This window comes from Triturus cristatus, chromosome 4_1 (assembly GCF_964204655.1).
Source record: "Triturus cristatus chromosome 4_1, aTriCri1.1, whole genome shotgun sequence".
Lineage (NCBI taxonomy): Eukaryota > Metazoa > Chordata > Amphibia > Caudata > Salamandridae > Triturus > Triturus cristatus.
This window is the reverse complement of record NC_140585.1, coordinates 855779153-855801011: the sequence shown is the minus strand read 5'-3', so window position 1 is coordinate 855801011 and position 21859 is coordinate 855779153. Positions and strand designations below refer to the sequence as shown.

The 21859-nt window shown below is 46.2% G+C and overlaps 1 protein-coding gene across 4 annotated transcripts in view; it reads left to right on the top strand.

The window, feature by feature from the left end:
* PFKFB3 (6-phosphofructo-2-kinase/fructose-2,6-biphosphatase 3) overlaps window positions 1-8575 on the top strand; it is a 269808-nt gene extending 261233 nt beyond the window's left edge. For 3 of the 4 annotated variants that reach the window (XM_085653550.1, XM_085653548.1, XM_085653552.1), the window contains one exon: window positions 4741-8575. In XM_085653550.1, coding sequence (XP_085509676.1) covers window positions 4741-4770 — 30 coding nt within the window. In that variant the 3' untranslated portion in view covers window positions 4771-8575. Of the gene's footprint in view, window positions 1-2520; window positions 2544-4740 lie in introns of all 4 variants that reach the window. The other variant, XM_085653549.1, reaches the window with a different exon arrangement.
* The last annotated feature ends 13284 nt before the right edge of the window (window positions 8576-21859 follow it).

Below are 21859 nucleotides of genomic sequence, written 5' to 3'. Positions count from 1 at the left end.
ACCTAATGCAATGAAAGTAAAGTGGCGATTATATGCTGTTAGGGATGGATATGCCTCAAGATATAATTCACCTGTGTGCCAGGATACCTCGACTGCCCTAGAAGTCGGCCATTAGTTTTGATTTGGTATTAAAGCAGCACCATTTATTTCATTGCACTACTGAATGTTGACACTAACAATATCGTAGCATACTGAGAGGAATGAGGTGTTCTATGGTGTAGTTGTGCAACCTCGTTGTGTAATACACTTTTAGGACTTTGAGGTTTCGCCTGTCAAACCCTCCACTCAATACGGGGTAGCTGTGGCTCTGAGCAGCAAGGCTTACACAGAGGAACAAGTGTCCAGTAGACTGTATTTTTATAAGAATTCAGACACTATTACGAAAAAGATACATTGGAGGGTTCTGGAGATACAGATTTTTTTATTTTTTTACAAACTATAATAAATCAAAGCAATTTCACTTGACCACAAACCGGCCTTGGCAAAGTCCACAAATTGGACACTTAGCCAAGTTTTCTCTGAAAAAGTTTTAAGTGTCACTGCGGTTGCCTAGAACTACATGGGGCAACAAACTCCAGCAGGGAACAAGCCAGGTGGACGGGCAGGGTCCGCAATAACCGTTACCATCACAGAAGAAGCAGTCCTCCAGGAGTTTCAGACACTTAATCCACGATTCAGTGGTCCTAAGGAAAGGGATGAAGGATTTTGAAGATGCTGTAATGATACTATGGATGCGACACAGTCCATGGGGTCCTTCCTGAAGGGATTCCTCGGTCCACGAAGATGGTGACGGGGTCCTTGTTGCCTAGTTGGAGTCCCACTTGGGCCTTTCCGAACTGGCCTAAGTCCAATCGCCACTGTACTACCAGTCGCCCGGTGTCTCAGTCACAGGCCAATCCTCCCTGGTTCGATAACCCACTTTCTGAGAGTCCAATCAACTCTGACAGCACTCCCAGGTTCAGCAAACTGGGGTGCAACTCTGGGCGTCAGGTCTTGGTCATTGGTGTGGCACAGTGGCTGTGGTGGTGGTTTGAAGAGTTTGGGCTACCACTTGCCCCAAGCAGACTTCTTCAGCTGTTGCGTCCCTTTGCTGTGAACAGGAGGCCACTTGGCTGGCCCTTTGAGTCTCTTGGCTTGACTGGGCTCTGGAGACAGATTCTCTCTGAGAAAGAAACTGCAGGCACAGTTCCCCTCTTCGCTAGCCACCAGGTGAAGTCTTCGTTGGTGCAGACTCTTTTTGCTGGTGTCTCTGTGAAGCAGACAGTCCTTAAGTACCTCTTCCAACGGATGATTTACACAGCGGTACAGGGGAAGTGGTGGCTTTGCCATTGCTTACCATTGCAAAGTCGGACTGGTAGTGCACAACTGCTCTACCAGTCTGCAGTGATGGACTTGTTTTACATGGGGGACCTCCAGGGTGGTACAGCCAGTGTTGCAAGCCCTAGGGTACCACTCTTAACATACATGCCCTGGGTACCAGGGTACCATATAGTAGGGACTTGCATGTAAATTAGCCATTTCCAATTGGGCACAGCCAATTCCACATACACTTTAGGATCAGGGCACTGGCACTGAGGTCTTAATATCAGGTTTCGATGCCCTCTCAGAGTTGAAAAAACAGCAGCATCAGTCAAAAAACTTGGTGATGACCATACAAAAAGAGGCATTTCCTTACACATACTAATATTGGGGACAGAATATAGAGGAATAAAATATTGAAAGGTAAGTTCATATAGGGAAGTAAAGAGTTTGTTATAGACAATCTAGACTTACTTGTCGATTTGTTTAATTTTTAATATTCTTTCCTCGCTATTCTGTTCCATTAATATTATTGATCCAGTATTCAGGAAGCACACCGTACCAGTCACATTCTTATTTCATAGCCCTTCCTTTAAACCACAACACTACTTTTTAAAGCTTATTTAACCAACATGTGCAATTCAAGGCTCTGTGCTACACGCACAAATGTTTATCAAATATAGCACCACTGTACCTTAAGTCTTTAGTGACCTTGTATTCACCTGCATGCTCATTGCGTTTAAGCCATCGTAGGTTACCGCAATGCCCGGAATTCAGAAATATTGCCATGGAGACAGAGCTTTTTTTTTTTCTTGGACCCAAAACTTTGGAATGCTCTGCCTCTAACATTAAGCCCGAACCACTCACTCTGTTTCACAAGTTGCTTAAAACGTGCTGGTTCAACCTCTGAAATTTTCATAAATGTTTCCTCTTGGACAGCACTCTGGTGCAACCTTCATTTCGCAATCAGCTAAGCACTGGGAAACCGTAGCCATGCACTATATAAAACACGCATAATAATAATAATAATTTATGTTGTAGAATGAAAATGTAACATGAATGAGTCCCGTCCGTAACTTTTCCACCTCAATGCCAATATGGGAAGTACACTTTTGCAAACGCTGAGAAATGTTCATGCTTTGATTCTTGCATGTGTCTGTCCTATATCTTGTTTCCAACCTGCTCCTTGAATAACATTTCCTCCTCCTTTCTTCCTTGTAGCCTTTACTAGAGCAGGCATGTCTGTAAGTACCTTTCTTTCTCTTTCCTCTTTCACTTTGTACTAATGTGGTGTGCACTCTTGCTTTTAACAGCTACTTTTTCCCTTTGATTGGCCATACTGGAAAGCATGGTGTCTTTCTCACGGTCTGCTTATTGGAACTTACTTATATTGCTTTTCCGCAGTCTTGAATTGATAACCAGGTGTATTCATTTAAAAAAAAAAAAATGGTATATTGATATTTGAAGTATTTTGACATGCTGTATATCACAGTAGTATCTCATTAGATGTGATGACCGCAGGTTTGTGTGGAACACATAAAGGTGTTGGGAATGGGCGAACGAGGAGTGTTGAAAAGTAACACAATACATACATTTATTGAAGGCGATATTTGGTGTCTGTCCACCCTTAAGTGTTCATGTTAGCCACATGCACTTCTGCTTTTGGTGGGATGGAATGTCTTTGATGTCTCTTCTTCTTTAATGCCTTTGTATATATTTCACTCAAGGTCAAGAACTTGTTACGTTGAGATAGTTGGTCCTCATGTTGAGTGTGACCGTGCAGAGTTAAAAGATCCAGTGTTAAGACCTGAGAGACTCAGTTGTGAGGCTATTTTAACAGTCCAGGGTTTGTTGGACATCCGATCTTTTTGCTGCAATAGTGCTTTAATCTGATCAAAAACATGTATAGATCTGTTGCTACCAAACGTTATGGTGTTCGGTTGTCACTTATGCGCTACAAACTTGATTGTTAACCTTGAGTGGAGTAGTGTAAATTTGGGGGTTTCTTCCCTAAAGAGGAAACTGCAACCTTGGACCTCATTAATAAAAGTTGTTGATGTTTGACTTGAGGACGTTTGTGTCACAATTCCATCCTCCTTAAGACTCCTTTCCATATCCGCTCAAGCCTTCTTTCCCCATCTACCCCTTTGCTCTGCGAGAAACCTTTGAGCCAAAAAAGTCAATATACCATCCCTCACAGGACCCTATATTTTTGTCAAGCTAGCAGCGTCCACATCTCTACCACCCAACAATGTCACAACCCTCTTCTCTGGACCACAGATGGTGCCATGTAGAATAACAGTCAGGGCTATGCTTCGTTCTCCTGGTCACTCCTATTAATGGTACCTTTGGTAGGATGTTGCCAGAATCCTTTTCTCCCTAAATTCGTCGGCTCCACAACCTGCCTCTTCCTACCCAAGCCTTTCTCCATCCCAGCCCGATAATGAATAGTGTGATACTGGAAACACAAAGGGGTTTTTGGCTTTGCAGTAAGCGACACTACTTTACCTCTCTTTCATTCTTCCACAACTTCACCCTACCCTCTATCTCCAACCCAAATATAAAATTGTTAAAGTTGGAGACACCAACACAGTCTAAAGAAACGTATTCTTTTATGAATTGAGAGAACAAGAGTATTTATTATTCTGCAAACGATTTCTGTGTATTTTTGTGGCTTTCCAAAATAGGTTATAAAGATGCAAAGGAAAAGACACGCTTAGTGTATAAAATGTGATTTGTACATGTTTTTTCCCCCGGTTGCCACTTCTGCTTAGAGCAAGTAAGTCTGCTTTCAGTAGGGCTTTGAAGTCCCTGACCGCTTTCTGCTGACCCTACATTGGCACATTGAGGCTTCAAATGCTGGGGTTTGATTGGTGAGCCTTCAAATCCTGAAAATTTGATTGGTCAAACAGCACGTTGGCATTTGAATGGTTAAAGGGAATAACAACCCATTTACACATTTACTCCAAAGGACTTTCTGTATGCATGTTCTGCCTCTCTATCTTTAAAGCAGGAACTATGCGGATTTCCAAAGCAGCCCAAAGATTAAGCACTTATTGTAGAACGGCCCCACCAATTTTTTGGGTTTTGGCATGACTAAAAAAGGCGTACTTGAGACCCACCTACCACACAAAGCTGAAAATCCTAGTGTCTTAAGTCTCCCAGGGCTCGCTTTGTAAGGCTTGTGGAAGTAGATCATCAGAGAGTACTTTTCAATAACGTAAATGTTTTAAATGGGTTTGTGTTCCCTTTCTAAAAGCATCTTGTGTTATGGTTGTTCTGCAGTGACATTTGTTTGTGCCAACTTTGCTGATTAGCACTTGATATATTGCCTTGCCTTAAAGCATCTAATTCATTTGCATGAGATGATTCCACCATTTATTCCCAATTTCTGTAGATACACCACACGGAAGTCTAACTAGATTTCTCATTTCCTTGCAGAACATGAATCCCTTTCTGAAGCAGTCTTGACCCACCAGGGATCCAACAAGTCAATAAACAAGACATTTGTGTTTTTCATTCCATTACGTCTCTAAAGCTTGCGTGTAGACCCTCCTATGGTAGGCTCGATGTCAAGCCGGGCCAATGGCTACTGCTGTAGTTGACCTTTGAACTTACTGGACTTTCAAGAGAAAATGGCGGAAGAAAGTAGCCTCCTAAACATGAGCCATAAGTTGTTGCTGAAGACTCTGGAGTCATTCGTACCACCCTGTTTTGTTCTCCGAATTTCATCTCAACATGTCTTGAAGTGTGTACTTTTCTACTCACAAGGAAAATGCAGGGTAAGAAGAGGACTTGTAAAATTAAAACCCGCCTGTACTGGTGCCACTCTCCCCTACGAGTAACATGACATTGGGCACCGAAGGGTTACTCCAAGCACCAGAAAAAGACTGTACAAATGGTATCTGACGTTTTGCACTGGCATTGAATGGTCTCTCCAAAGGCATGATCATTTTATATTTTTTCGATTGAAGTGAGTTTTTGGGCTTTTGGAATTTAAACTCTTTTTACCACTTTAAAGCTACCACACCCCCTCTCTATCGTTTATTCCGATTGTACAAAGGCTTTAGTTATATATGGCTTTTTAATATCGTTTTTTTTTTAGGTTTTTTTTTGACGGCGTATTTTATGTGCACTGTAGCATTGCGCATATATTGACTCTTACCTCCGTGTACGCATGGTGAAGCATTTTATTTCTGCCGAATTTTCTATTATTTTATTATTCATTTTAAAGATTCTTGTGCCTGGAGATCAGACACATGGAAACAAGTTTGAACCTCTTGTACCTGTCCTCTTGTATCGTATACTGGCTTGCACTTTATGCCGACTAGGCAAGTTGGTAGAATCATGCACAGAATACTGTAGATGAAGCATAGACACTTTTGTATGGCACATCTGTGTGATGAATGAATGAATGAATGAAAGGAAGGAAGGGAAGGTGACCGGCAGTTTGCCCTATTTGATAGGAGTATTGTATTTTGCAATGCAGTATAGCAGAAGATCTTTGGGACGCTAACTGTGACAAACTAAGCACCTTAAGTGTTTTTTACTGGCCCTATCTACTCACTTCCTACTTATCCCAGACAGTTTTTTAGGTCTCGCCTGACCCAGCGCATGTGCTGGTCTGGCGAGACTTATTGAGAGGGCTCCAAAAAGTGCTACCAGGCCAGCCTAGAGCTACAGTGCATGTGCGCGGACGCGCGCACCGCGCTTTACCGCAATTACTTTCACTTTCGCGGCCGCTTTGATGTTTGATCGTGATCGGGTTCGCGATCACTTTCACTTTCGCGGCCGTACGGCCGTTTGGCATAGCCAATAGGTCTCGCTTTTGGGACCTTATAAGTATTTAGTTATGCAACTGTTGCATGGCTAAACACTTATAAGGTCCCAAAGGCGAGACCTATTGGCTATGCCAATGCTTGTTCTGTATGTGGTTAGTTGAGTTTTTTAACCAGTGTTTAAGGTAATACAAAGGTGTCACATGCCAGGACGAGAATGGGAAGATTCCCTGATTACACAGGTGTTAATGGTGGAGCAAGTCCGATGAGCTGAGATCACCAGGCTTGTCTTTTTCTTTCTTCCCAATTTTTGTATTCTGGGGTGAGAAGCGAAATGTATCTGACTGGAAAAAGTGGACGCAACTTTAACCTGACGTAGGGCGGCTTGAGTCTGCATATAAAGATGGGCAGCTCATACTACGAGTAGTCTATTTCCTCCTAAGGGCCCAAGCCATATAATGACGTTTCTTTTTTGATTCTTTTTGCTTGCCTTTAGTTGTGCACATTGTGGGGTTGAAAATATGCTTATTAAGGTCTTTGCAGGGACTTGATGTTTTAAATTAACACAACTTTTTTTCTGGTAATTGGTACCCTGTAGCTGTGTGCATAGCTTACAATTTCCAACACCAGTGCCCTCCCGTTTACGTCACACCGGAGTCGCAAGGGGTTGGCAGAATGTGCCTGGTTATCAGTGTGGCCGCACCCACTAAGAGGTCAGATTATCCTTGGCCACAAAACTGTTATATTTGTTGTATAGTTTGTGCTTGGTCATGTGGCTGATGACTTTCTAAAACATTTATGTTGCTAAAATGTAGTTCTTGACCCTTGTTATCTAGTTAAGCGCAACAAAATCCAATTGGGTGTAAATAATGAGCAACAGTTAACCCATCTGCAGTTTTGGACTACAATTAAATTAACACTTCTTGTCCCCTTTACAACCTCAAATTTTGCTCTTTATTTTGTCATTGTTAGCCCATAAATCCACCGTGGAAAGGTCTGGTACATTAGTCCTTACTTTACCAGTGGGTTTTCTGTAAGGTGACCACAGTGCCTAATGTGTCGGTCTAAAAAAGTAAAAATGCTTTGTATGTTTGAGGACTTATCATGATTGATGGCTGATGTATGGCTCGAAACTCCTACTTATCTACCCTGAGGGTTTAAAATGGAAGCCTGCCTGTGTGAGGGGGTTTGATAGACCTTGTATTTATGAATGAAAGGATTCGTTATTGTCTCCCCCTTGCATATTTTATCGTTGCTTTAATGTTCTTCAGTGTGTAATGAGTTTGGTCTCCAAATTGTTGGACATGTGTTGCTAAACAGGAATTAGTCTTGTAGGCTTGATCTGTAGTGTCCCAAGAAATATGGAGTTGCTGAATTGCCAAATGGAGGCAGTCATGTGCCCTCACACCCAATTATTTATTGTCTCCTTCTGGGGCCTGATGTGTGTGTATTTATGTGTGTGCTGTCTGCAGTTTCTTTTATGAAAACATCTGGATTTGCACTAAAGGGGTGTACAAAGGAGTCATTTTAGAAGTAAGGGTGGGAGCAAACATAAATGGGTTCTGAAATATTCTGAGAAGATTTTGCGAACTGTTATGAGACGATCACCCTTCGTTTGTAAAGATGGGCGTAACATCGGACGCTCAGCACAGAGGCACTTGATAATGCAGGGCCCATAGGACTCTGGTTGCATTAAAATGCTCTCCCCATTTCTTGAAAAGGACAATCCTTTCACTTAATTTTTTGTTTTCTTTTTCCAACACGGTTTTCATTTTGCTGATGGAACAAGTTACTTTTTCCGTCTCTGATTTTGATCCCTTTTCAATTTTGCTCAGTTGATATTAGTAAGGACTCCAATATTACCATCTGAAATGCAGTTCTTTACCTGAGACAGTGTTTTGTATTGCCTATTCGACTTCAGGATGCTGAAAGACCACGATTCACTGTCTTAATTACTTCAATTGTGTTTTAGATGTATTGAAGTCTACCTGAGGGGAAATTGGGATCAGCAACATATAGAAAGCAATTACATCCCTTCTTCTAGTTATTATTCGTTTTTTTTTTTAGGTTTGTAGAGTATATTTGTGCAGCCTTGCTGTCAGAAATTGCAGAAATATTATAACCAAAAATGCACAAGAGTGCACCTTTATGGAGCATTTGTATTTGGACGGCGTTGGGTGGCGATATTTAAGGCCAATGAATTTCCTGTTTCATAACTTAACACTTGAAAACTTTTTTTTTGTTAACATTTTATAAATAGAGTTGCTATTTATTTATTTAATGTCTACTACAGAGCTTGAGAGATGAATATACATATATTCTTTTTTTCTTTGACTTGTAGTTTGCCATCTGTAAGTGTAGCCTGTGTATGCATTTGTCTAGAGTAACTGCCAGTGTTTCAAGCTATGCCAGCTAAAATGGTATGCCTTTCAGAAATCTCTGTATATTTTGCATTTGCAGGACCAATAAATTAACTTGCTAAAGTATTTATCGCTGAACATTTTTTGTGTCCATTCCTTTTGGGAAAAAATATTAAAGGGGAATAAATGTAGCAACTTTAATCACCCTGGACTTAATCTTGCCTCTGATCTGCGGATGGATCAATTATTACTACCGTTGGACAATCTGAGGAAACAGGTTTATCCTTTTTCAGTAGGTTTTATATGGATTGGACACGTTGATGCGCTCAGCCCCAACTAACCCTGAATGCCAGTCAACCACTAATCCCTCCCCCCCCCCTCCACCCCCCCACCTTTCCCGGTAAGAAGAGCACCTGAGTTGACTTTGTTCTTTGGGTATTGATATCAAATCTATGGACTATGTAACTATTAAAAAATGTACTTCATAAATGCACACTTTTTACTCTAAACATATCACACATCAAACCTATTTACATGCTTGTGACAGCTCTTCCTTTTTACAGAGTACGTTATATACAGCCCATTTTTAGGTCTCGCCTGACCCAGCGCATGCGCTGGTCTGGCGAGACTTATTGAGTGGGCTCCAAAAAGTGCTACCAGGCCAGCCTGGAGCTACAGTGCATGTGCGCGGGTGCGCGCGCCGCACTTTACCGCGATTGCTTTCACTTTCGCAGCCGCACGGCCGCTTAGATATTTGATCGCGATCACTTTCGCGGCCGCATGGCCGCTTGGCATAGCCAATAGGTCTCGCTTTTGGGACCTTATAAGTATTTAGTTATGCAACAGTTGCATGGCTAAACACTTAAAAGGTCCCAAAGGCGAGACCTATTGGCTATGCCAATGCTTGTTTCCCCATGCGAGAGAAAATTCTGTGAGATCATGGTTTACCCTTCAGCCTGGTTTCTGTGCCACTGCTGCAGTTTGGATGGTCCTCCCCCTAGCTAAGCAGACCCTCTCTCTTAGGCGACAGTCGCTGCTCTAAGTTCCTGAGGGACTACCACTGTTAAGCGAGGTCTTTGCTGGTCCTTGTGTTTAAAAACATGCAGGAGGTCTGCTCACCTGAAAGCAACTCTACCTGGGGCACCCCCCACATCGTCAGTGGGCCAGCCTGAGCATCTTGGCCATGTCTTGGTCTCCTAGCACAGACCACATCCTCCAACGCCCCGGGGGCAATGCCGGAAATGCGTATGTGCGTCTTTGGAGGTGGGTTAAGGGCTGCAAAAGCGACTAGCCACACTTCACTAAATTGCAGATGCGTTACCAAATGCTACAAGCACCGTCCAGTGCATCAAACAAATCTCTGCGGCCCAAATATACCAAATGATTGTTGCCCAAATGTAAAATGATCAGAGCCAGAGGCAGAAGCCCTCTTGGTATGAGTTTTTCCACCACCATCCTCAGGTTTTTGATCTTAAGGCCACTCGGGTGTACCACCACATGATGAATCCGCTTTCTCTGGCATGCTCAACAAAGGCGCCCGACTGATGCACCTCCTGGGCCCTCCATGTGCAGGGGTGCCCCAACACCAAAGCTTCGCTAGGGTGCATAATACTTAGTGTACCTAATACAAGATCTAGAGGAGGAAGATCATACCGTTACTACTGGTGGCCTTAATTAGACAATGTGCAAGTGTGTATATTGTTTGTTGGCCTATCTTTTTAACCATGTGACCATCCAGCCAAGACCCTGCGTCTGAAGTGGCTGTCCCTATACGGAATAAGTGAGCACTACAGTTAGTTGGATCAATCCCTGCAGCAATTAAAGTAATCTTCAAGACTCTTGGAAACTGAAATTTAGACAGTGTCAATCCAGACGCATGTAGAAATAGAGCCCCTCCCAGTCCATGCTGGCGAACCGCAATGTATTATTGGAGGGTCCGGACGGGGCAAAAGTCGGAGCCTAGTAAATGTAATGTCCTTACCCTGGCCCTTCTGGTCTGTCTTCTAAAATGGCAGCGTTACAACCATGGATCTACCCGGCCAGTTGACAACCCCCCCCAATCGAGCAGGTGCCCACCATGCATGTCCTTTCTGGAACCTGCCAGTAACTCTTACTCTGAAGGCCCCACAGAAGGCCAAACAGAAGGCTGCCTTGAACAGCCGCACCTCAAAATCAGTCTGGCAAACCGCTGGAAGCATAGAGACTGTAGCCCAAACGTCTTATATCTATGGGACTCTTCTCTCTTCACATTTCCCTTCAAACCTTTGCCTACCCTTTAACGGATTTTTAATCAAAAAGGGCCCTGACAATCGGTGTGACCCACAAATCTTTTTAAAGGATAGTGCTGCTGCTTGCCATCTGGTGTTAGCCACAGAATGGTCTTCCTGCCTCAGAGTGAGTAATGCGACCCAAGACTCCTCGGAAAACACCCCTACCCTGACTTCTTGCCCCAGAAATGACACATAGTGCTGAAATGCCCCCTTTTAGACTGTTCTTGACTTTGGCGCTAAACTGACTGCCACAAGGCCTGTTGGGACAGGGCACCAAGCTTCCACAAATGGTCTGGGAATGTTGGTCTCTTTGCAGATTCCTGGTAGAAGTCTCTGAAGTCTGCAGCTGGAAGTAAGATCGAGGATCTTCAGCGTTATTCAATACTCTTGGTACATGCTTAGCCATGTAAGTGATATTTTGCAGCGTGAATCTTTCTGGATTCACTATGCTGTGCATTATTCCGCGATCTTGTGGTTGGGTCCGGATTCGTAGTCTTTTCTTTGGGTTTTTTTTTTTTTTTTTTGTAGCCCAGGTGGGCGTCGACGTACACCATTTGGTGCACCTCCCGTGATGTCGTCGTGCTTCCTGCGGAAGTCCCACCTTTGGGGCGCCATCTTCAGATTCTTTTTTCCGCCGTTGGGTCTGGATCGTCATCGGGAAGCTCCAGAATTACACTCGAAGGAAGAAGGAAGAAAAGCGAGTTTCGTCGATAGAAACACTAGAAGATATCAGGAAGGGAAAAGATTTCATCAGGAGCGCGAAGAAAGGAGGACCAGCGCCCTTTTTCTTCGACGGCCTTGGAGAATGCACGCTCAGAGACCCTGAGCGCAATGGACAAGACGCCATTCAAGTTCTGCCCAAACTGCCACCACAAGTTCGCGCAGAGAGACCAGCATCCGGTCTGCAACCTCTGCCTACCGGTCGATCACCAGAGTATCGACTGCAACGCCTGCTCAGCCTTCGCGCCGAAGACACTCAGGGTGAGAGAGCGGCAGAGAAGGGCCAACGCCAACATGGATGGCAAGGGGAAGCCCCCGACGCTCTACGCTCTGGGCCTCTCCTCAGACGACAAGGACAACGTCGCCGAGACAGCCGAAAACTTCACGGTCGTAGAGACCGACAAGAAAAAAGAAGACGAGGTAAGAGAATCGTCGAGCGCAAAACAGAAAGTACCTCGACAACACGAGGGTGACTCGAGAAAATCTGAGTCAAAGTCCACGAAGGGAGCCCCGGCGCCGAAAACTTCGACGTCCAAAGGGGGAACCACGGACAAGAGGCCGAGCGGATCCTTAGATAAGGACTCCCTGGTGCCGAAAGACGCCGAAAGGCAAGGGTCGTCGAAAGCATCCCATGAAACGGGCCGATCGACGCAGAAAGAACGTTCGACGTCGACGCAAGTTTCATCGAAAAGACCCGCGGTCGACGCCGAAAGCATCTCCGAGATGGAGAAAAAGAAGAGGCGGCTCGAGGCCGAAATGGAGAACATCCTTCAAAGAAAGAAGGAGTTCGACGCCAGAATGAAGGAATTCAAGATTCCAACGGTTCCATCAGCGGACGTCGAGGAGGTCGAAGACGAGTTCGACGCCGAAGGGCTGACAAGGGAACTCGAAGAGGAAGAAGAGCCCTATTATGAGGGAGAAGCCGAGGAAGAAGACCAACGGTCGTTCTACGAATCGGCGGCATCTACCAGCAACGACGTCGAATGGCACGATCTCGACACCGAAAACCCGGAGGAGCCCGTGGACACGTACCCTTCGAGGCCTTCGCCACCCGACGACATCGGGGCCTACAATATGGTGGTCAGGAGCGCAGCAATGGCCTTCGGCGTCAAACTCGACGAGGAGAAACCGAAAGCCGATTTTCTCGTCGAGACACTGCTCCCCATCCAGACAAGGAGCCAGTTCCTCCCCATGCTACAAAGCGTGATGAATCAGGGGAGAGAAGCCTTCAAGGAACCTGCGACCTGCCGGTCGATCACGCCCAGGACAGAGAAGAAATATAAGCACTCCTCCCTGGACCCCCCTTACATCAAGGGTAGCGTGACCGCGGACTCCATCATAGCCTCCACGGCCAGGAGAAGGGCCAACGTAGCAGCAACTTCGGGCCCACCCCCGGATAAGGAGAGCAGGAGGATTGACCTCACAGGAAGAAAGGTCGAGAGGAACGCCGCAATGCACTGGCGCATGGCGAATTCAAATGCACTCCTCAATAGACACCAATACCAACACTGGGATGAGATGGGGGAGTTAGTAAAGCACCTCCCCGAAGAATACCGGCAGAGAGCCTCTCACCTGATAGATGAAGGCAAAAACATCGCCAACTCCTGTATAAAGACGGCGTTGGATGGGGCAGAGACTTCAGCAAGACTCATGGCCATAGGGGTCACAGAGAGGAGGCATGCATGGATAAGAATCTCGGGATTCAAACCGGAAGTGCAGAACAACATCCTTGGCACCCCCTTCAATGGAGAGACACTGTTCGGAGCAACAGTGGGCGACAAGCTCACCCAGCTGAAAAAAGAAAACGAGACGGCGAGGTCCATGGGGGCCCTACAGCTGAGGGGAATGAGGCGAGGAAATCCCTCGAGAAGACCCTACGGTAGGGGAGGAAGCCAGCAGGGGACGTCGCACCAGGCGTTCCAACAAAGTCAGCAGGGTGAAGGTCACGGACAAGGTCAGCAGAAGCAAAACTGGCAATATCAACCTCGGGGCCAGTCCTTTCGCGGGAGAGGGAACGGACGTGGCCAAAGGAGGAGAGGGGGCGAACAGCCCTCGACGAAGTGACTCCGCACGCAAGAGGACGCCTACCCTCGTCAGGACCCCAAGGGTGAGGCGCAAAAAAGTGTCATCAGGGGGAAGAGAAAATTCAAGAGCCTACGAGCATACGACACCAGTAGGCGGAAGACTGAGGTTCTACCTTCAGGAGTGGCGGCGTATAACCACAGACAAGTGGATACGGAACGTTGTGCAGTACGGGTACTGCGTAGATTTGGAGAAAAGACCTCCAAACAGGAAACCAAGGGGAAGACTGAGATCGGCCCAAGAACTGGCAATACTCAGAGAAGAAACGCGGAAACTCCTGCAAAAGGGAGCCATAGAGACAGTGCCGTTCAGAGAACGCAACAAAGGGGTCTACTCAAACTACTTCGTGGTTCCGAAGGTAGACGGAGACCTCAGACCCATACTAGACCTCCGTTACCTAAACAAGTTCATCAGAACGCAAAGGTTCAAAATGACTTCACTGCAGGAGGTTCTGCCACAGATAAAAGAAGGGGACTTCATGGTCACCGTGGACCTCAAGGATGCCTATCTTCACATCCCAATAAACAGAAGGCACAAGGGCCTTCTAAGATTCAACATCGAACAAGAACACTACCAGTTCACGACCCTGGCCTTCGGATTAAAATCAGCACCAAGGGTCTTTACAAAATGCCTGTCGGCGGTAGCGGCGCACCTACGAAGGCAGGGAATACATGTCTACCCCTACTTGGACGACTGGCTGGTCAAGGCAAACTCACGCGGAAAGTGCGAGAGGCACGCAAAACGCGTAACAGACACCCTCACAAATCTGGGATTCTCGATCCACTGGGGAAAATCATCGATGGAACCGGAGCAGGTGAAGATTTTCCTGGGGGCGAAGATCAACTCCCGCAACAGTACAGTAGTGCCCAGCGAGAGGAGGACAGAGGCTCTACTGAAGGAGGCGAAGCTCTACCAGAAGGGGCGAGCTCTGACAGTGAGGGCTGTGAGCAAGATGATGGGGATGATGGCGTCCTGTATCCAGCTGGTGCCGAATGTACGCCTGCACATGAGACCATTCCAGGAATGGCTACAACAACAATGGTCACAAGCAAACGGAAGCTGGGAGGATCTAGTGGTTGTTACGCACGCAGTGCAGGAGGAGATAACTTGGTGGAACAGAGACAACATAACAGCAGGGAGAAGCCTGACACCACCAATCCCAACAGTGACCATTACCACGGACGCATCGCAGAAGGGATGGGGAGCGCACATGGACAACCTCAGAGTGAGGGGTCTATGGGCCCCAGCAGATGCGGTCCGCCATATCAACTACCTCGAGTTGAAAACAATCCTGCTAGCCCTGAAGGCATTCCAGAGGCACCTGTTCAACAAGAGGGTGTTGGTCCAAACAGACAACACCACGGCGATGTTCTACATCAACAAACAAGGGGGGACACAGTCGTTCCCACTCTCATCCCTAGCTCAGGAGATTTGGAGATGGGCCATACCTCTCAGGATAGATCTACTGGCAATTCACCTACCGGGGAAGGACAATGTGGAGGCAGACTGGCTAAGCAGGCAGACCTCAGCATCACACGAGTGGGAGCTCAATGGCCAGGAAACGGAGAAACTCTTCCAGAGATGGGGGACTCCCACAATAGACCTTTTTGCAACACGCCACAATGCAAAATGCCAAAGCTTCGCGTCCAGGCAACCAGATCAGCAGTCCAAGGGAAATGCCCTATGGATAAGCTGGTCGAGGACATTTGCCTACGCCTTTCCACCGATACCCCTGTTGCACAGAGTGCTCGACAATTGCAGAACCAGCAACATGACCCTGATCCTGGTGGCTCCGCAGTGGGCGAGGCAGACATGGTTCTCACAAATTCAAGAAATGGCACAAGGCGACCCATACAGGTTCGAGAGGAGGAAGGACCTGCTCTCAATGCAAAACGGAGAGGTCCTGCACCCAGAGCCAGAGACCCTCAACCTGGCGGCATGGCTCCTGAAGACCTAGAGTTCGCACACCTAAGATTACCGCCGAGCACGATGCGAGTGCTACGGGAGGCGAGGAAACCAACTACACGAAAATGCTACAGCGCAAAATGGAAGAGGTTCACTGTGTGGTGCCGGAAAAAGGGCCTGCAAGACAGAATGACAAGAGACTCAACAGTACTGAGGTACCTCACACACCTTCTAAAGAGTAACCTCTGCTCGAGCTCACTAAGGGTACACCTAGCGGCCATCGTGGCCTACACCAGAGGTGAAAAAGGTGGAAGTTTCTTCAGCTCGCAGGTGGTGAGGAGATTCATGGAAGGAGCCAAAAGGATGGCCCCCCCGAAAAGGTTGCCGCCGCCGGCATGGAATCTGAATGTGGTCCTGACGGAGCTCATGAAGGCACCGTTTGAACCCATTCACAAGGCCACACTGCAGATGTTGACTATGAAAACAGCCTTTCTGGTGGCCATAACCTCACTACGCAGGGTGAGCGAGCTTCAAGCACTAACGCTGCAGGAACCCTACATTCAGATTCACAAAGATAGAATAGTCCTGAGAACGGACCCACACTTCATGCCCAAGGTAGTGTCGGCGTTCCACATAAATCAGGCTATCCAGATACCAAGTTTCTTCCAAAACCCGACTACAAACGCAGAAAAGGCACTGCACACCCTCGATGCCAGAAGAGCGGTGATGCACTACATTGAGAGAACCAAGGAACTCAGGAAGTCGAAACAGCTGTTTGTGTCCTTTGCTACTAGCTTCATGGGTAGACCAGTGACTAAGGGCACCATCGCAAGGTGGATTGCCCTCACTATTCAATTCTGCCACAAACAGGCTGGACAGGAGCTAGCGGAGGGGCCGCAGGCTCACTCCACAAGGAAGAAAGGGGCCACCGTGGCCTTCCTGGCGAACACGCCCATCCAGGACATATGCCTCGCGGCAACTTGGGCATCTGTGCACACGTTCACGAAACACTACTGCGTGGACATTCAGATGAACAAGGAAGCACAGGTTGGACAGAAGGTGCTTCAGCACATTTTCAACGACCAACGCTCATCTACCACCCAGCCGCCACAGAACTAGGAAAACCGCTACAAAATCGATGCACAGCATAGTGAATCCAGAAAGATTCACGCTGCAAAACGAATAGTTTCTTACCTGTCGGTGTAGTTTTGCAGCTTGAAGATCTTTCTGGATTCACTAGCGAACCCACCCACCTCCGCCAGGAAGATGAGGCTGGAGGAAGAGGGGGTAAAATGGAAAAGATCAAAGAAATACAAACATACAGATAAAGGGACAAGAAGGATTAATCAATCGCCTAGGGTTAAAAAAAAAAAAAAAAAAAAGAGGAAAGGAAAAAAGAACCCGAAGATGGCGCCCCAAAGGTGGGACTTCCGCAGGAAGCACGACGACGTCACGGGAGGTGCACCAAATGGTGTACGTCGACGCCCACCTGGGCTACAAAAAAACAAAAAAAAAAAACAAAGAAAAGACTACGAATCCGGACCCAACCACAAGATCGCGGAATAATGCACAGCATAGTGAATCCAGAAAGATCTTCAAGCTGCAAAACTACACCGACAGGTAAGAAACTATTCGTTCTTTAAACCTAGCAATATCTGCTCCTTGGGCAGTCTGAGCACCATCTTGCAGCTAACCAAAACCGGCATTTGCAATGCAATAGGTCTCGCATTTGCAAGACTTTGAGCTACTGGCATTGTAAATGACAAACCTTTTATCTATGTGTTTGTTTTGAAAACAGATAAATAAAAGGCATTGTCATTTACAATGCCAATAGCTTAAAATTTCGCAAATGCGAGACCTATTGCACTGCAAATGCTTGTGTAATATGGCTGGCAGATATAGGACCAGCAAAAGGTCCCCCATGTCCCTATGTCCATGGCAGGGGCGTAATGCAGGCCCCTGCGGCGTAAGCGGGAGGGAGGGAGGGTGGGGGAACAATAAAATAAAAATAAACCAACCACCTTCCCTCCAGTGAACTAGGACCACAGACCCGCAGAGGGCACCCAGATTCTGAAGGCACTATGCAGCCAGACACTTTGCAGTAAGCGCTGTACAGAAGCAGTCGTTTACCAGAATATTGTATACAGAAATATCGCATGACACACACTGTCCTAGATAAAGTGTACACAAATATCTTCCCATTCAGTGTAGATTTTCTATTTTCAATTAATAATTTAGGACACAATATTGATCTCATACAATAGTCTGGAAAACATTTACAGCGCCTAGAGGGAGCTGTTAAGTCCTGTATAAAAATCAAGTTATTGTCCTGTAGAAACCGGTGGGGCACAAGATCTAACCCCAAAGCAGCCCCTCCGCTGTGCCCGGCCCCTCACTACACCCACAAACTCCGAAAGCGCTAAAGGGCAGCTGGAAACGGTGGGGGCGCTATATAAACGCACCTCGTGACACAAGCAATATGTGATCACCAGTGGTGCCGGCAGGTGTGTGAAGTGACGGCTCCCTGCTGCCGACTGGTGCATCACCCGCCATGGTGGGGGGGCGTAGGCAGATGTAGGGTGCAACCTGTGCTAACTGGGAAGAAATACAAGTTCAAAGTAACAGAAAACATGGCCATTGTGTTTCCGGTTAGTAAAACCCTGAGAGTGAGTGCTTCCCAGGCAACCCCCTCCTCCCCCCAGTCACCATTCTTCCACACCGAGACCCCCCCCCGTCACTGTGGATAACTAGACCAGGTTTAGTGAAACATTTTAACAAAGCTTTATTTGTGCGAATCCCGCCGTTTCTTCTGGTTCACCCAAGGATCGAAATTGGGCTAAAATTTCACTTTAGTGTCAATGACAGGAAAGAGGCGAATTTCTAGATCGAACCACCAGGACAAGACAGAATGAAAACAAGACATTTGTGATAAAAGCGTGGCACTTAACGTCTGCTGGGCACTGAAAGTTGATATAAGCCCAGCCCAGAGAGTGGCGAGTGATTATGTCCCTGCAGACGCGAACACACAGAAACATTTGAATATGGCGGCCATGGTAGTCCTAGTATGAAACACAATTGGCACTGCTGCCGGCGCATACAAAGAAGGAAGGCTCGTACTCACGAAAAAAACGAGATCCCTGCGCACAAATGCTAGAACTACTCCTAATTTATAGAAGTATAAAAATGTTATATACATAACGCACGCCATTGTCCCACGAGTGCGGGGGGGAGAGGGGGTTGTTGGCTAATATGGCATGCAAGTAGCACCCGTCATCCCTCTAGTGCTGTGTGGGCGCGCTGCAAATTCAAGCACAGTGCTTAAACAAAGTGCCGGGGAGGATACAGCATGGTAGTGAAAGCAAGGGTATTGGAGACCCTATTAAAATAAAAAAAACAAGCACTTCTGCTATTGGTAATGAGAATTGTATTGTAAAGGAGAATGGTTTTTAGGTCTCGCCTGAGCCATCGCGCATGCGCTGCTCTGTCAGGCTTCTAGTAAGGACTTCGAACTTGGACCACACGCTCGTGCGGGTTTTTGTTTTGTTTTGCGCATGCTGCTGGCCTTCGCGTGCATGTCTGGCATAGAGACAACTTCAGCTGTTAGCTCACTAATTTTTTAAAAATATAGAAATAAAACAATCTATCAGTACAGAAAGACTTTTGGTAAGTGGTCTTCCCATTCGTCTGTTAAACTGGTATTACATTTTACTCCATGCACCACCATAGCATACCGTATGGTACTGGGTCCCTTCACTGTGAGTAAATCCCTGTGCACATTCGTCCAAAAATAGCCCATTTTAATATCGGGACTGCTTTAATGTACCTTTGTTTACTACTTCCACACTACAGAGGCATTTGTTTATAGCGGGTCCCTTGCTTTGAGTGATTCAGTGCTGCTGCTCCAGAAGGTGTCGACTCTGCATCCTAAGGTTCCAGTCTCCATTTTCGGCCAGAATAAACTTGCAGCGGTTTCGAGGAATTCTCTTGAGACTTGGACCGTAGCAAATTGTGGAGTGACATGTCGGGCATCTGTATGTGAGCTTCAGTCACTCAAGTGAAGCACTTCCCCTTCGAAGAGCTTCCAAATGCTTTTTATTGACCCCCCTCCATGCCTATCTGTCCCACTCTGGAGCCGGCTGACGTTAGTGTTCCGCCCCTTCCCACTCCCAGACAGCAATAAATGTTCGTTTGTTGTAAATCAATAAACACCCACTGCAACGCACTGCTTACTTTGTTTGTCCCAAGCACTGTAACGCTTGTGCCATGGCTCCCCTCCCATTTGTAGGTCGTTGACTGGGACGCTGAGTAGTATGAGGGAATTGCAGGCGACTAGGAACATAAAAGCGGAATATTTTCAAGCCCTGCTAAAATGAATGACGCTTTTGGACGTTACAGAAATTTAATTAAACAAAGATGATGATATGCGAAGATCCCTGTTAAGGAGTTGCATTTAGGAACGCCATTCACTCTCTTTTTAAGTTCTCTTTTTTAAATTTCCTCTGGATTGCTATTCATTCTTGTTCGTCATAAACGCTGCCTTACGTGAGGACTGATGAAGCTAAAAGGGATCAGTGCTCTTTTTCGATAGTCACAATGTAATGAGAAACTGTCACCTTGTAGTTACAGAGCGATTTTTCACAAATAGTAGTCTATTTCAGTCTCTAGTCTGGCAACAGTATCCAAGGGCTTGCTGTCTGTGCTCTGCCTACATTGTCAGACAGTTGTCTTGGACATTGACCAGAGGGTACATATGCTGCCCTTATGGGTAGGACCGTGTCATTACCAGTCCTTAAACATTCTTTAGAATTCTGGGGTGCACTGCTACTATCTGTTATGGATAACAAGCATTTGCAATGCAATAGGTCTTGCATTTACGAGAGTTTAAGCCATTGGCATTGTAAATGACAATGCGTTTTATTTATGTTTTAAAAATCTAAAATAAAAGGCTTTGTTATTTACAATGCCATTAGCTCAAACTCGCGTAAATGCGAGACCTATTGCATTTCAAATGCTTGTTATTCCTATAATTGAAAATGTGTAAGAGGTGTGTAAATATGCATGGTGTTGGAAGCAGCGCCACTGCCGAGCAGTGTGCAGCTGAAATGCTAATTATAACAGTGAGCGCACCTCCGGCCAGTAAGCTACAAAACAATACCATTACTGCTGAGACTGCTGCAATGTTTAAGAAACTGTAACTTCGCTAATAAGTGTGCGTGTCTGGCCATCGATGTGGGAAGCTGTGCTGCTGCTGAGCAGTGTGCGAATGAAACAAAATGGTGCTTACGCCTACATAGAGGACAGTGTAACGCCGCAAACAAACAATACAGCCACCTAAAAAGGAGACAGGGCGGTAACAAAGAAGCCTCATTTTCAATCGGAGGCCACTGTTTAGCATAAAAGATGACGCCAGCCAATGAGAATGATGGGGCTTCAACCCCACTTCTGAAATCTCCTCAATTACAAAAAGCCTCGCAGAGCGAGCAGCGCATGCGCACTGCAACGCAGATCTGCGAGACCTAAAAAGGATTAATTGGTTGTGAAGCTCGCCAGGCTGTACTTTCAGCAAAACTACTATTCGTAACCGCTCCAAGAAGGCTATGTTTTTCACTAAAGCAGACTCCACCCACTCCTAGCCGTATCAGTGAAAAGACCTGAATCAACATTTGACCTGGAAGCAGCTGGCCACACCACTGACCGTTGAACTACTACAAAAAGCCTAGTCTTGTGATGTTTTTGCTTAATGCCAGACGTTGCTAGCACTAATGATCTGGAGGATGGGCACCCCATGGGTTTAATGCACAGAGCAAAATTCTGTTACCCCACCAAAACCTGCATTTTTGGGAGTGTCATTTCTCTAGCCCCAGGCAGACATTCAATTACTCTCTGAGCGGTGTCACCTTCTCCTAGCTTGGACACTCCTATCACTTAATCCAGCTCTATACCCAGGAAAATGACTTTTGTGACCAGACCAAATGTTTTTCCTTTGGGCTAAAAGGACTCAATCTATTGAGAAATATAACTAACTCCTGGAGGGTGATTTGGGTAGGCCCGGAAACAAGAACTCATCCAGATAGTGAGGAACCCATGGATAGTCTGCTCCTACCTTGACAACCCAGTCGGGGAAGGAACTTAGTTTCTAAAGTATGCACAAGAGACCAAATACCCCAGTGGTATGCATTTATCAAAGTAGTATGAAATCCTCAGGATGCACAGGCAATAACCTAAAAGCAGATAAAAGCATATTTTCGCTAACAGTTTTTCCGGGCCTAACTTCTGTAGCATAGGGATGGCATGATCAAAAGAAGCCCATACCTCAGAGCAGCTGTGTTTAAATTTGCAGCAACCTAGCTGCCTGGTACAGTCCTTCTTGTCGTAGCCCAGTAGACCCCTCTTTTCTCACCACCCTACCGCAATCCTGATGCTGGACAAAAAGTCTGGTGCACAT